Source organism: Cucurbita pepo, chromosome 12, assembly GCF_057944985.1.
Source record: "Cucurbita pepo subsp. pepo isolate OVF chromosome 12, ASM5794498v1, whole genome shotgun sequence".
In the NCBI taxonomy this organism is placed as follows: Eukaryota; Viridiplantae; Streptophyta; class Magnoliopsida; order Cucurbitales; family Cucurbitaceae; genus Cucurbita; species Cucurbita pepo.
The window spans coordinates 2,322,084-2,337,425 of NC_141809.1; the positions used below are offsets into that span (position 1 = coordinate 2,322,084).

General features: G+C 35.5%; 1 protein-coding gene across 2 annotated transcripts; it reads left to right on the forward strand.

Moving 5' to 3' along the window:
- Positions 1-692: 692 nt before the first annotated feature.
- Positions 693-13,897, forward strand: POK1 (phragmoplast orienting kinesin 1). 2 transcript variants are annotated; one of them, XM_023691969.2, is made up of 32 exons: positions 693-1,359; positions 1,445-1,600; positions 1,833-1,916; positions 2,003-2,122; positions 2,237-2,350; positions 2,440-2,532; positions 2,626-2,786; positions 2,877-2,951; positions 3,827-3,914; positions 4,018-4,076; positions 4,169-4,232; positions 4,339-4,404; positions 4,488-4,631; positions 4,747-4,848; positions 4,949-5,184; positions 5,268-5,337; positions 5,452-5,505; positions 5,685-7,473; positions 7,570-7,643; positions 7,782-9,077; positions 9,172-9,279; positions 9,377-9,534; positions 9,620-9,707; positions 9,840-9,914; positions 10,337-10,573; positions 10,687-10,785; positions 10,919-10,993; positions 11,073-11,131; positions 11,927-12,038; positions 12,511-12,621; positions 12,701-12,868; positions 13,474-13,897. In XM_023691969.2, exons 1-31 carry the CDS (start codon positions 835-837, stop codon positions 12,848-12,850), a joined length of 6,642 nt encoding a protein of 2,213 aa, XP_023547737.2. In that variant the 5' UTR covers positions 693-834; the 3' UTR covers positions 12,851-12,868; positions 13,474-13,897. The 2 variants fall into 2 exon arrangements, with proteins under 2 accessions (XP_023547737.2, XP_023547738.2); XM_023691970.2 differs by having other exon boundaries at positions 12,707-12,868.
- Positions 13,898-15,342: the final 1,445 nt, after the last annotated feature.

Sequence of the window (15,342 nt, forward strand, 5' to 3'; positions counted from 1 at the left end):
AGGTTTGGGTAGAGAGAGATTTTTTTGAAAGAGACGTTATATAAGCAAGCAAGAGAGAAATAATAACGGGTCACAGTATATAACTTTGGGTAGGGAGAAGTTGACAACTAGTCGTATCCGCCTATAGTACATTTTGAGACATTTCATATCTGACAAGCCTAGACATGATATTTTTGAAATGTCATACTTCTTAGAAATGTAAAAGTAAAACATTAGAATATGAAAAGACATAAAGGGTTAGGCTTGTTATGGGCATGCGGCTATGGGCAACACGCCTTGGACGAGCATGACTGTGACACCGTACACCTTATGAACAAAGTTCATTGAAAGTCTTTCGGGAATTACCCGTTTTTGGAGGGACCCACCACTGTACTTTTAGGAGAGGGTATAAAATAGCAGAATGCCACGACTTTTTTGAGTGTTTTGCACAACACGGTCGGGTATGTTACCAACATAAACGAGGTGTACAAGAAAGACGGGCGCGGTCTTGATTTAATGCCAACCTAGAAGTGATTCGCAAGTCGGGTAGTGACCGCTTATTGTAAAATTGTCGACCAAAATTTGGAGTTAGTTAATTAGTAAAGATAAGGCAACGAATTTCTATTTGGGTTACTTTCCAAATTTGAAAAATATCAGGGTCCATTTCGTAAATAAAATAGTTCAAAATTTAAATGGGCGGGCTGTTCTAAGCTCATCGTGTAATCAATTTCATTTTCTGTTCCACTCTTCTTCCACTCCACTGGAGAAGTTCGAGCTTCGTCTTGCGTTCAAATGTCCGCTGAATCCTCACCTTGAATTTCAATTTCGTTTCGATCGGAACTCGAGAGCTCAACAATGTCGAAACATGTATCTGCTTCAAAGAACGCTCAACCGGAGGCTGACGAGAATGAACTCGGAACTTCGCCCAGTGCACTTCATTTCCCACCTCCTAGAACACCTTTCAAACTCATTGCAGATCCAGCTCAGTTCCAGAAAGAATTTCACGATTCTGTGTTTGATTCAAACTTCAAGCTCCAATCCACCAAAGCCGATTGGTTTTCTGATAGAAAATCTGATGTTTCGCTTAAGGTTAATTGGAAAACAGGTACCAACAATGGGACGCCAAGGTTTTCAGCTCAAGGTCGGAGGGTTAGCTCTGAGCCTAGCTCAACTCAGAGTACTCCTGCAAAGAGTTCTTTGAGAGTTTCGTTTGGTGGAGTCGCTACTGGTAGTAAAGCTCCTCAGCTCGGCGATGGCAAGGCAGGATGTTCCTCTAGGCTTTTCAGAAGGATAGCGATTCCGGATACAGAGTTACCGGTCGACGTTCCTCATTTCGACCTTGAGGAAGATCCATCTTTCTGGAAGGATCACAACGTGCAGGTTAGTTTGTGCTCTGTAGCTCCTTCATTTTGGTTAGGGTAGCTTCGTGGATGTGAATCATGGGATGTATGATTATTCTGAACAGGTAATGATACGTATTCGACCTTTGAATACTACGGAGAGAGACTCTCAAGGTTATGGTCGATGCCTGCGACAGGAATCCGCAAAAACTCTGGTGTGGCTTGGTCACCCCGAAACCAGATTCACCTTCGATCATATAGCTTGCGAAACAATATCGCAGGTGCAAATCTCTCTCTCTCTCAATCTCTGGTTTTTCTTGTTTGTTTTCGTTGAATTGTGCCTCTTCTGGAGAAATTTATTGTTGTAGCTTCTGCCCTGATATGGCCTTGAACTCAATTTATTCTGGGTTTCGTCGAACTCATTTGTTCTCGGAAAGAAAATTAGTATAGTATAGTTCTGAAGTCCAAAGATACCTTCATGTCGGTCTCACCTCTTCCTGCTATGAAATTTAGGAAAACCTTTTCAAGGTTGCTGGACAGCCAATGGTGGAGAATTGTTTGTCTGGTTATAATAGCTGTATGTTTGCTTATGGCCAGGTACTTCAGCTGCAATATTCATTTTTTAGCTTTTGCAGGATCTTGGGTTTTATGTCTTTATGTGTTCATGTTTTTGGTCCCTGCAGACTGGTAGTGGCAAAACATATACCATGATGGGTGGAATATACGAGGTGGAGGGCAAGCTCAACGAAGATTGTGGACTAACATTACGCATTTTTGAGCATTTGTTTACAAGAATTGGAATGGTTGGCAACTTAGTGCCTTATGCTTTTAGTTGATACGATCATTTGCATGTAATAATGCATCTCCTGAGTTATTTTGTTGTCTACTGGGTTTCTCATGAAAAAATATTTGAGCAGGAGGAAAAGTGCAAGCAGGACGTCAAATTGAAGTACAGCTGCAAATGTTCCTTTCTAGAAATTTACAATGAGCAAATAACTGACCTCCTGGAACCTTCATCAACTAATTTGCAAGTAATTCTAAGCTTTCTAAGAATATGTTACTCTGTGTTTTACTCTCCACTTTCCCTGACAGTTGCGAAAAGTAACTGTTCTCATTGTAGATCAGAGAAGACTCGAAGAAAGGAGTATATGTAGATAATCTCACAGAACACAGCGTCTCATCTTTAAATGATGTCGTCGAGCTTCTCTTACAGGTTTCTCTACCTTGAGATTTTGCATTCAACTGGCACATTTTAAAATTTTTTTTGGATTCCCACACAATCAAGATCTTTCCATTTCATACTCAGGGTGTGGCAAATAGAAAGATGGCTGCCACATATATGAACAGTGAGAGTAGCCGCTCCCACAGTGTTCTTACTTGTATAATTGAAAGTCATTGGGAGAAAGATTCCAAAACTCACTTTAGATTTGCGAGGTTAAATTTAGTGGACCTAGCTGGTTCTGAAAGGTAAACTGTTTCATGCACGGGATGCCTAGTAACCTTTTCTCATTGCCTTAACTTCTTGTACTTAATTGGCTAACTTCATTGATTGATCAGGCAGAAAAGTTCTGGTGCAGAAGGGGATCGCCTGAAAGAAGCTGCAAATATAAACAAGTCATTATCAACTCTTGGGTAATTAAAGCAAAGAGCTGTTTCTTGTCAGAGAACCTAATGCGTTTCCTCGGATACTTATTTTTACATATTCATTATGTGTCCTTATGTTCTCATCTATATTTAAGCATTTAAGATAATTTTTAAACTGCACATTATTTTGTTTGAATACATTTCACCTTCTGAAATCTGTATTAAACAAAGTAATGTGATATTCAGAACTGTTTTTCCAGTAGAAATGGAACTTGAGGTAAAGCTTTTATATGTTGTCTATCATTCATGTCATTATGTTAGGGAGTGCTTTTACCTGGGTTGCCTCTGAATCTAACTAACAATAATTTACATGAAAATTACATTATTGCTTGTCCTTTTAAAAGGTCATACTAGTTTCACAAGATTTTCTTTTTCATCTTGCAAATTTTCTTGATTGATTGTTTTCTTTTTTCTTTTGTTTTTCTACAAATAGTGGTAAACTCTTCGTTCTTATTCAAATCTAGCATATTAAAAGCAGTGACCATAGTGTTGAGAAAAATTTAAAATGCAAATTCACCCTGGGGAGGCAAGTTCTTTTGAGGTTCCCTATTTTAATAATAGACCATCCAATGCTGGTTTTGTTGTATTTCTTCTTTACTTGTTGCCGTGTTTCTATTTTGTAAAAGAAAGATTATCGAGTATAGAGATTTTTTTTTGCATCTGAATGATAATAGGTTATTTCCAAAGGAATTACATGACAGAACCTATAAATTCTTTTGCTGCCTGAATAGTCAACTTTCTTGTTGTAGAATAGATTTTTCTCGGAAGAATTTTTCCAGAAGTTATACTATAGCAGTTATTTGCAACTATTTGATTCAATTGTTTTTTAGTTGCTTAGCCCGTCTTTCTGCTCTATGTTGTAGCTTGGTGATTATGTCATTAGTGGATTTGGCTCATGGGAAACCTAGACATATTCCTTACAGAGATTCAAGGTTGACATTCCTACTTCAGGTTCTTTCTTAAAACGCTTTCAATCTAAATATGATATCATCAACATATTGATCATTTGGTTCCTCTGAGTCGGGAAATATCTGAGCGGCACATTTGGATACAGGATTCTTTGGGTGGAAACTCAAAAACAACTGTTATTGCTAATGTCAGCCCATCATTTTGGTCAGTGTTAATCTGTGTCTGAAAATAAATTGTCCTGTGCTTGGTATTTTTCTGTTTTTTTCATGATCCTAATTTATACATTATTTCTACAGCTCAGCCAATGAAACAGGAAGCACTCTTAAATTTGCACAGCGTGCCAAACAGATTCAGAATAATGTACTCAATATTTTGCCAACAAGCACACACACAGACACAACATATTTATTCCAATGACACTACAATTTATTAAGAGCTATCCTTCGGCCCTTTTTTCTTGTTGTAGGCAAAAGTTAACGAGTGTGCTTCAGGTGATGAAACTGCACTCCAAAGGCAAATCTTACACTTGAAGGTTTGAACTAAAGCTGTAGATTTGTAACAGTTGTACTGTAAACGTACTTGTCAGTAGAGCTAATGTATTTTGGAAATGCACAGGGTCAGTTGTCCTTTCTACTGAAGCACAGTAATTTTCCAAGGTCTATACTGAGTAGCGTTCCAAGACTTGAAGAGTCTGGCGTAAGTGCTCTGTTTGAAGGCTACGAAGCATTAGGAGGTAGAATGCAAACCGAAAATCCTAAGGTATTGAATTATTTATCATAAACATGGAAAAACACTTTTCCAAGTATCAGACGTCATCTTCATTTTTAGTTGGTGATGCAGTCACCAAATATTGATACTTAGATATATGCAACAGAAACGCATGGAGGCTTCCTTAACTGGTGCATTAAGGAGGGAAGAGGTGGCAAATACTACAATTCAAAAGCTTGAGTTTGAATTTGAACACATGAAGCGCTTGGTATGACTCATTTTAATCTTGATTAGAAAAATGAGTCTTGATTAATAGAAACTATTATATGATGTGTCGATCAATTTTGTAGCTATGACATTTCATGCAGGCTTTCCAACTAGAGGAGGATGGTCAACGTACTAAAATGTTGTTGAAGTTTCGTGAGGAGAAAATCAGACAACTTGAATTGTTTATAGGTGGGATGCTGTCCGCTGACGAATATCTTTTGGAGGAAAACAAGGCCTTAGCAGTAGAGATTAAGATGCTTCAAGCAAAGATTAACAGAAATCCAGAATTGACAAGAGTCTCTTTAGAGAATTCTAAACTCACTGAGCAACTTCAAGTGTAATAATTTGCTATCTTATTGAATTAAAGGATTATTTTCATTTTGTTACCCAATAAATCTTCTTGTTTAAATATTGCATCAGGTATCAAAATTTTTATGAGCTTGGAGAGCGTGAAGCATTGCTAACTGAAGTTGCAGAATTACGCAACGAGGTTTTGGAATATTTGATAAATTTTCTTGTCCATGTTTCTTCTCTTTTCTATTTATGGCAGCACAGCTACTCGATTAATCACGTGGCAGCTATTTAAAATATTTTCATCATACAGCTTCTGGTTGCTCTGGGAAAAAACTCAGCCATATCTGAAAGAGATAAATATCAGGTTCTTGGGTACTTACTAGTTAGCTTTAAGGTTTATTATCAAATGAAAAACATCTGACAAAATTTATGTTGCCTGTAGCTAGAAAGTAATAACTAGTTGTATATCTATTTGAGAAGTTTAATTGTATGATGTTTTTTTTTTCCATGACTCAATATGCAAAATTTATGTTTCTTTTGCAGGATGAAACAATGTCCATCAAGAGTTATACCCAAGATGACACGCTATCTCATATTACAGGAAGTGACGAGAACTTGGAAAATGCAATAGGTCAAGGTTCAGATAATGAATTCAACGCAAAGTCCATAAGTTCTCAGAGAGATCTGATCGATGCAAAAATGTTGGCTCAAACAATGGATTCAGAGAACAATATGCAAGGTCAGAATCATGGATGCAAGCAGGTCAAACACTGCATGGTGGAAAGCTTATTTAGAAAATGTCAAAACGAAGGGGATGTGATGAACCAACATCAAGCTGTTTACAACAAAACTTTGCAAGTAAAGTTGGAAAACTTGACTAGGGAACTTGAGGAGGTTAGATTATCTAACATTCAGTACCAAGACAACCAGAACCAGCAGAAACAAATTGAAGATGTTCGTCAACAGGTTGAGATGGAGACAGCCAGCACAATTATTCAATTACAGGAAGAGGTTGAAACCCTTCAGGTAGAACTTAATGATAGGTTACATGGCTTAGCCCAGGAAAATACACGACTAAAAGATGCATTGTCTGCAAAAAATGAGGAGATGAGGATGCTAAGTATTGACTGGGAAGCAGCAATGATAGAACTAACAAGTTTCCTTCTCGATAGTTCTAGATCTATCAGAGATGCACATAGGCAGATAGAAGGTATCGCCAATTTGTTTCCTACAGTAAATGTTGGAATTGGCGAACAAGTACAGCAAGCCATTGAAGTTTGTATCGAAAAAGAAGAAACAATTCTATTATTGCATAAAAGTCTGGAAAATGCACGACTAATGGTGAAAGAAATGGAGCTGAAGTTAGAGTCACTGAAGGAAGCAGCACTCGCCTTAAATGCATCACAACAAATGCATAATAATGGATGTGCTGCCGAGGCTAAACAGTTGAGCACTCAGATGACTGACGAGAACATCACGATGGAGTTTCTATTCAAAAGGCTAGTTAGGAACGATCAGTTAATTGGGGTAGAAAAATCTGCTGATGCGGCAGCCGCTGCAGTAGAATGGTTATCCAATCCTCAGGAGCTGGCTTTCTGTAATAACATTGAGAGAGAGATGCCCATCTCAAAATTGGATTTTTCGTCTCAACGAAGCAGTCATATCTTTGATGATGTAATGGCCAATACAAGTGTATTACTGTTGGAAGAACCAGATACAGAACACAATTTGATACGGTTAGGTTTAACGGAGTTAAAGAACCTAACTAGTGGCATTCATGCAGACATGGAAATGCATATTTCAGCTCTCCATATCTACATTCAAGAACTGTATTCTGGATATCAAAAGTTAGTCCAGGACATGATGGGAGAAATTCGTGAATTGAGGTTAAAAGCCAAGACAACAAATGAAAATTGTAAGAGTCTCCAATTCTTCAAAGATAAAGTTGCATCAGCACACAAATACCGGAACATTGAAAACCAAAATAGTACTTTGGATCAAATAAAGGCTAAAATATATGAAGCAAAGAATAGACTAAATATTCTTGAAGATTCTATTGATAGAAATATAGCTGGTTGTGGAGACCAGTTTATAGATCAATATCCAGTCCAAGAAGATGGCTGGAGTTCCGATTGTTCTACTTCAAGCTCTGACATTTCAACTGAGAGTGTTGCTTCAAGAGGGAAAGTTGTGGACTACATGAATGGTGACATAGAATCCACAACTTGTTTGAGAAGGGAACTGTTTATGACGTATGATGCTATCCATAAACTATGCATGAAAATAGATACGCTCCTATTGCATGATATAGGTGGTGATTCTTTGTCAGAAGGTACAGTTTCCTTATACAATTTGTTTCGTAGGTACCTGTATTAGGCAATAGTTGGAAGTAAAATCTGTTTAACAATGATCTAAAAATTGATAACAGAAATGGACCAGGGAAAAACTCCCTCCAAATCGAGGATAGAAAAAGCTGAAGCAGGTTGCAATAACACCAGCAAGGTATAATGTATGGTCGACAATAAATTCAAATTTTATGCATGGCGTATAACGAAACAAAGTTTCCTTTTGTTAATCTTCAAATATTGATCTTGAGGGATATTGTCAAGCTTCATCTTTCTGATGCTTTATGCACTGCAGGTAATTTTGGTTGAGGAAACTAAGCAGGATGATGGATTCTTTACCAAATTTGAAGAAGCTCAAGCCGCAATAAAGGAAGCTGATACTATGTTAAATGCATTGTTGAGAGCCAACGCAAATGCAAAGCAACAAACCGGTATATTTAAGCAAGCTGGGGAGCAGTTACAGATTGAAAGAGACAACTTGATTGAAGAAGTTGGACAGCTCAAGTCTTTAATGCATATGAAAGATGCAGATAATAAATTGCTGCACGAACAAGTTGGGTTTAATTTGGAAGAGGTTGCAAACTCAGTAACCTCTCTTGAATGTTGTATTTCACAAACACAAAGGGAGGTGGATGAGAAGTTTGGCATAATATGTTGTGATGTCATATCCTTTAGAGACGAGATGGTTAAATCTATTAGTAACTGGAAATCCCTTATGGAGGATGTCTTCTTGGAAATAATGGGAAGAGAATTTACTTCATTTGTACTCCATCAGTGCTATGTGAAAGAAATTTGTTGGCAATTTGCACACTTTAAGACAGAGCCTGCGTTTCAACTACTTAGACGGAAAAGGTGTACGGAATCAAACAAGACTTCAGGATCTACTTTCCTTGCTGGTAAGGACGACATGATGTCAATTAGTAAGATTGACAGAGGAAGAACCAAACTGATCACGGGTTTGGAAGAGGCAGATGGAGGGTTCTCCTTTGATGACATTTTGTATGAGAATTTGGCACTCAAGAAGGAATTGAAGAGGAAGGAGGTTTTATTAGAAGGCTTACTCTTTGACTTTAGATTGCTGCAAGAATCAACCTCAAAAACAAAGGATAAGAAAGATGAGACAGATTATTGTCAGAGTCAGCTCCAGCATGAATTGGAGATTAAAGCAAGTCAGCTTGATCATGTGCTAGTTCAGCAAAGAAAACTTGAGGGGCTTCTGACTGATACTGAAAAGGCTTTGTTCTTATCTAATTCCAAGCTTGAGAAGGCAAAAGAAACAATGACTTCAATTTCAGAACATAATGCACAGTTGAAGAAGCAGGTAGAAGATCTTTATCTCAAGAAATCTGAGGCTGAAAAACAATGGGAAGAGCAGCAGGATGTAGTTAATAGGCTAGAGGATGAAATAATCCGTCTTACTTCACTGGAAAAGAAATCACTTCTATCAGTTGAAGATATTGAGAACGAATTGAGTAGAGTCGTTAGTGAGAGAGACCAACTCCATGAACAAGTCTGCTTTTTGACTGACAAGCTTGACATAGCCTATGCATTGGCCGATGAAAAGGAAGCTGTTGCTACAGAAGCACGCCAGGTTTTACCTTAGAATTTTTATGGTTCCTTCTAATACTAGATTTGAGGTTTGATTTTAGGTATGTTCTTCTTATGAGTTCCATTACTAATTTCAGGAATCGGAGGCCAGTAAATTGTATGCTGAACAGAAGGAAGAGGAGGTAAAGATTTTAGAGCACTCTGTTGAAGAGCTTGAGAGTACCATAAATATGTTGGAAACAAAGGTCAATCCATGGCTTCCTTGAAAAATCTATGCCTCATTTCCACTTTAACTGATCACTTGAGATCATGGTATCTATTCTCTACCATTTCTCTTCACAGGTACAAGAGATGGATGAGGAGGTTGAGAAAAATCGTACATTAAGAGAATCACTAGAATTGGAGAAACAAATCTTTAGACAGAGATTATTAGCTGTAGAAAATTCCTCTGAAGTTGACTCTGGAGATGAAATTGTTGAGCATGCTGAAGAGCAACCCAGGTTCAAAAGTCTTTTTGTTTATTTAATATGAATTGTTATGATAACACTTGTTGTTTGCTAAAGAGATAAAGAAAATCAAGTACAGGCGACCGGGTGGTGTGCTTGTAGAACTGCTCGAGGCACAAAGTAGAATAAAAATTCTTGAAGAGGAAAGGGCAGAACAAGACAAAGAGGTCGGTTTAACCACTAAAATATTTTAACATCATTTCTTAGGATAAAATATTTTGTCTGTCTTGTGCATATCATGGTAAATCAGACTTAATTGATTTATTCGTTGATGGAAGTTTGGCTTATTGTATTTGAAGATCAAACGGCACAAAGAATACATCTCCGAGCTTGTATTGCATGCTGATGCCCAGGCAATGAAATACCAACAGAAGGTAAGAAAAAAAGAGAAATTTAATTCAAGTGTGCATCATTAATAACTTGTATAAGAAAGAAAAGTTATTAATGATGCACACTTGAATATGATTTTGCACCAGGTTATGTATGCAGATCTGCTTTATGTTTGTTAATGCAAAAAATATGAGACTTAAGAACAAGATTACCAATCAATTTAATGTCCTGATCATGAAGGATTTGTTTGACGCTCTTGGCTTGTATGAGTTTTATAATTTATGACAACCAATCAAGTTGGCAGCCTACTAGTGTTGGTGCAGTATCCCAACTCTTATGCCATCTTAACATGTTTATTGTTGAGTCAACTTTGGAAATTTCATGCACTCTGGTAGTGGTAATTAGGTTATACATTTCTTTATTTGTTATTTTTAATCACAATTCCATCCGTATCCTTTGGGGGCAGTACACAAATCTGGAAGTAATGGTTCGGGATGCAAGCAAAGATCATTCAAATCTAATGACTGCACCAACATTAGATAAAGTTGACAAAAGTTCAGCTAGACCGAGGGGTTCGAGTTCACCATTCAGATGCATTTCAAACTTGGTGCATCAGATGAACGTGGAGAAGGAGCATGAGCTGTCAACAGCAAGGCTTCGTATAGAGGAGCTTGAGGGACTGGCAACTAGTCGGCAGAAAGAGGTATATAAAATGGCTCAATAACTGAATGATTTATCTGCAATCTGCAATCCTCGTGAAAGATTGAAGTAACGTACATTTATCTGAACTCAATGTACGACGCTATGCTGTTCCAGATATGCATACTGAATGCTAGGCTGGCAGCAGCGGAAAGTATGACTCATGATGTTATTCGAGATTTACTTGGTGTCAAATTGGACTTGACTAAATATGCTGTAAGTTTTTTACTATTTTTTTTTTTAAATTTTTTTTTTTTTTTTTTGATAAACAAAAATTTCACTTTGTTTGAGACTTCAAATATTATGCCTGCATGTAATTAGTGACAATTTTTGCTCTTGAAAAATATAGAACTTTTTAGACCAATACGAAGTTCAGAAAATGGTTACCGAGGCTCATCTACTGTCACAACAATTCCGGGAAAAGGTAGAAATTGGAAAAGGGTATAGTTTTCATTAGCTAATTTTGATTATGCCTGTTGGGCTGACATTAATTTTTCTTGTAGGAACAAGAGGTTCATGACTTGAGGACACAAATTAATGACTTAAGTGAGGAAAGAGAATGGTGAGAGCTTTTCCAAATGCTGTAAATTAGATTTCTCCAATATGTCTCTAGCTACACATTGTTTCCTTATTGGAGTCCCTTTCTCTAATAGGGGCTTCCTTTTGTGGGGCTTGGTTTTTTGAAATTCCCTCGTCTTCTTTCATTTTTTTCAATGAAATTTAGCTTTTCGTAAAAAAATGTTTACTTAGCTTAAAATTGAAAGTTGATGATAATTTGTTAGATGTTTAAACCCCCAATAGAAAATACTTATGTTAGAAAGGGGTAAAAGTGAAAGTACCCCTCCTTACGTGTAGCATGTGAGTAAGTCTTTGTACTTAACCTGTGGGATTCTGGGAATACAGGGTATGTATGTTTTGGGTATTAAGATAGACCATCCTAGAAGGAAAGAAACCACCATCTCGAGCTGGTGGAGTGTCTTATACTTGCATCTATTGGCTGTCCGTAATGTATCTTTCAAGTAATATCCTAACATACTTGTATTGCTACCTAATAGTTGAAGAATAAAATGTGTTTGTTTTTAATGTATTACAGCCTTCACTCAAAACCTTGTGGGTGAAGTTTCCACTTTGTTGTTGTTTTGTTTTGCAATCAATGATAAACTAGTAGTAAATAATGGGTGCATTGGGTTCTCTGAGTCGTAGTCCCTAATTTGAGAAGACCACTGATCGAGGATAGAACCTGATACTCACGTATATTATCGCACGTTGTTAGCTATCTTCTGTCAGCGTCATGTCTCCATCATGCATGCTTGAATTTGCTTTTCTGCCTATCTTAACATTGCGGTGGTTTCCGTAGTTACAAATCTGTACTAAGCAAGAAGGAAGCTGAAGCACTCGCTACTCAAATAGCTTGTGAGAAACTACGAGAGCGGGATCACTTGCTTTCTGTACAGAATGGGATACTGAAGGTAAGCACGAGCTATTTACGCATATTTTTATTTTTAATATAATGCAGTATGTTTCTGTTGAGGATCGTTGGGACATGGGTTTATAAGTAAGGAATACATCTCTATTGGTATGAGGTCTTTTGGGAAAGTCCAAAGTAAAGCCACGAGAGCTTATGCTCGAGTCGTGATTCCTAACCTATGATATGCTAAGTATGGTGCAATAATTATCCAAGTTAGACCCCTTACCCCTATTGAGTGTTTTCTAAACTCTTTTGGAAGGTGAAAATTCCAAAAAGTACTCAACACCATATAGCAATGCTTCTGTCATTTCTTATGTAATTCTGTATGCATTTACTTTATCTCCAGTACATTCTGTTACACTTCACATATACATGATAATACAGACTTAACTCTATTGAGCTGAGCTTCTTCCATTTTCTAAGCCTTTCTTTTGTTGCAAAATTGTTCTTATTCCACTGCCGTTCTGGATTAGATGGAAAACAAAAATCTAAAGAGGAAGATTGTTGAGCTGGATGGAAAGACGAACACACTTCATCAAACACGAAGTAGCCAACAGGAAAGACATCATGCATTTCTAAACAAGGTAAGGTCCAAGTCACCAGAATTATTGTACTATATGATATGACAAGCCCCTTGCTGAGAATCTGATTTTAATAAATTAGGTGCAGGATGATGAGTTAACCAAGAGGTTGGCTCACTCAAAAATGCTTCTCTCCCGCGTGAATGATGAAATCGCTCGTTTCCGTATTCCTAATGGCAGTTCTTCACATCACCGAAGTGGAGGCTCTGGGAAAGAGATATCTCATGGCTGATCCATTTGGAGTATAAAGGTACCACAGAATTTAAGGCATGAAGCCTACATTTAAATTGCTGTCTAGTCCTTAGAAATTTCATTGTTCATCGGTATTCCTTATGTTTTTTAACTTTAAAAAATGGCTATTAAAATTTTAATTTTGCAATTCAACCTTTTCTAAAATGAAGTCTATTAGATATAAAATTAAAATTTATGTCTGGATAGAACACTAACGTCTTTGGTTTTTTTTTTCCTTTTTTTCTTAATCTAGTTTATAAAAACTACTTCCATTTTGTAGTTTTTTGTTTTCTTACCTCGAGATATCTTCAAAATCTAAAATTTCTAAGAATTTTTTTTTGTTTGTTTGTTGGTTGGTTAGAAGACAAACTCTTTTGGTATTTTCAAAAATTCAAAACCAAATAGTTATTAGATGAGGTTTAAACATCTGAATATTGAGTTATATAAAAAAATCTATAAAAAAAAAAAAAAGAAAGTTGAGGGATTTTGTAAACAAGATCAAAAGTTAATGAATGTATTACACATTTTTTAAGTTTAGAGATTTATTAGACCCTTTATATTCTATGAGACCTATTTAACCTATATTATCGTACAATATTTAGTTAAAGATACGCATTTATCCAGGCAACAAGAGACATAAGGCTTGCTTTGGTCTGGTTGGTACATATAGTCAGTACCAATGATGGTACACTTTGTAAATGGTAGCTCGAAGTTCCACGTTCCTGTTTGCAAGTTTGCCTAATGTTCTACAGCGGCGAGGACAGGGCAACAGTGCTTCAAATCCAACTGAAATAGCAAAGCCTGGCACTGCAGATTTCAAGTAAGCCTTGCATTTTGGGAGTTTAATTCGATTGTCATGTCAATAAATGCATTATTTGAACTTCAGTTCAGTTCTTGGTTGAACATTTTCATTGGTGGCTGTAATTTTCATGTATTCAATTGATTGAGTTAAAATGAGTTCAACAAATATATTGTATTTTAAACCTCGTTTTAGATTCTGTGATTTAAATAGTGAGAGTTGGAACGATGTTTTCATATTTTTAGTGTATTTAGATGTTGAATTTGAAATGATAAATTATGGTAGATGTTAAGAATGAGAATGAGAATTAAAAATAAAATTAGGAAGAAATGTATTCTCGTAGATATTCATATCGTTAAGTAGGATACAAGCTTGCAACTTATGCATAGATACAAGCTTGCAACAACTTATGCATACAACTGAGAAAAATATAAAATAATTAAATATTGAGAATAAAATGAAATATACTATAAATTAAATTATAAATAAAGAATATTAAAATATAATATCTAAGATATATTTTATAAATAATATTTACTCTAAATATTATACTCACGAAGAATTTTTTTTCTCATAAATATAGTATTTTATATTATTAATTTATTTGTTTTTTTATAAATTAAGAATTAAAATATGTATAATGTAGTATATTGTAAATTATAGAATATTATAAAACAATAATTATACCAAAATTTTAACTTAGAACATAGTTCATAAATTAGTTGATAATAAATGAAATTCGACCAAATATTTAAGACTAAATTAATAAAAATAATATCAAAATTTTAAAAAAGTTTAAAAAATATTGAAACTATTAATATTTTTTTTCAAAAATATTTTTTTTTTGAAAAGTACTATTTTAAAAACTATTCATAAAATTTTTAAAAAATTGCATTAGGAATATTTTTAAAATGGGTTATTATTTATTTAATTTTCTATAAAAAAAATGGTAATAAATATATTTTTTAAAAAAATGTAAAGGTATTTTAAAATTTTTAAAAAATTAAAAATATTAATGAAACTTTCAAAATAGTCCCAAAACTTAAGCTATAAACTTATAAACTTAAGCTACATATGATTCCTCCTTTTTTGTGTATAGCTCTTTCGAAATGATCGGTACCTCTCTCTACTTCTCTCGAGTACAAAAAAAAAACTCTTAAATTTGACCTTTTGTTTTAAAATTACTCATTCTTTCCAAAGTTGTAATCATACACTCACCCTTTTCGTAAAAGTTTCAAAAGTACCATAAAAGTAAAAACTCCACTCAAATGTGGGATGAAAATTGGGAACTAGAATAGGTGTGTCAGCGACCTACAACGGTGACAGTATACGAGCCCCAATTTCTATTCCAAGCTACAGCCACACCATTCTAGGTCTCAATTTTTGGCCAAGATATATATGTTCCAATGATACTTCAGAAACGTTTACGAGAGGCCAAATGCAATATTCCAACTTTTAAAAGAATAGAAGTAAATGAAGGCAAAGTTCAAGGATATTTCTTTTAGTAATCGACCAAGAATTTATATATACTTTATAACGTGTTTCCAATGAGAAAAAATTAGCCTTTTTGTCCACATGAGACTAATTCAAATTCAGGAAACAGTATTGCACATAATAGTTTTCACAATTTGTGTGCTAAAATGCATGCACTTCAAAAGATGCTCAAAGAAAAGCAAGATCATAGCATAGAACTA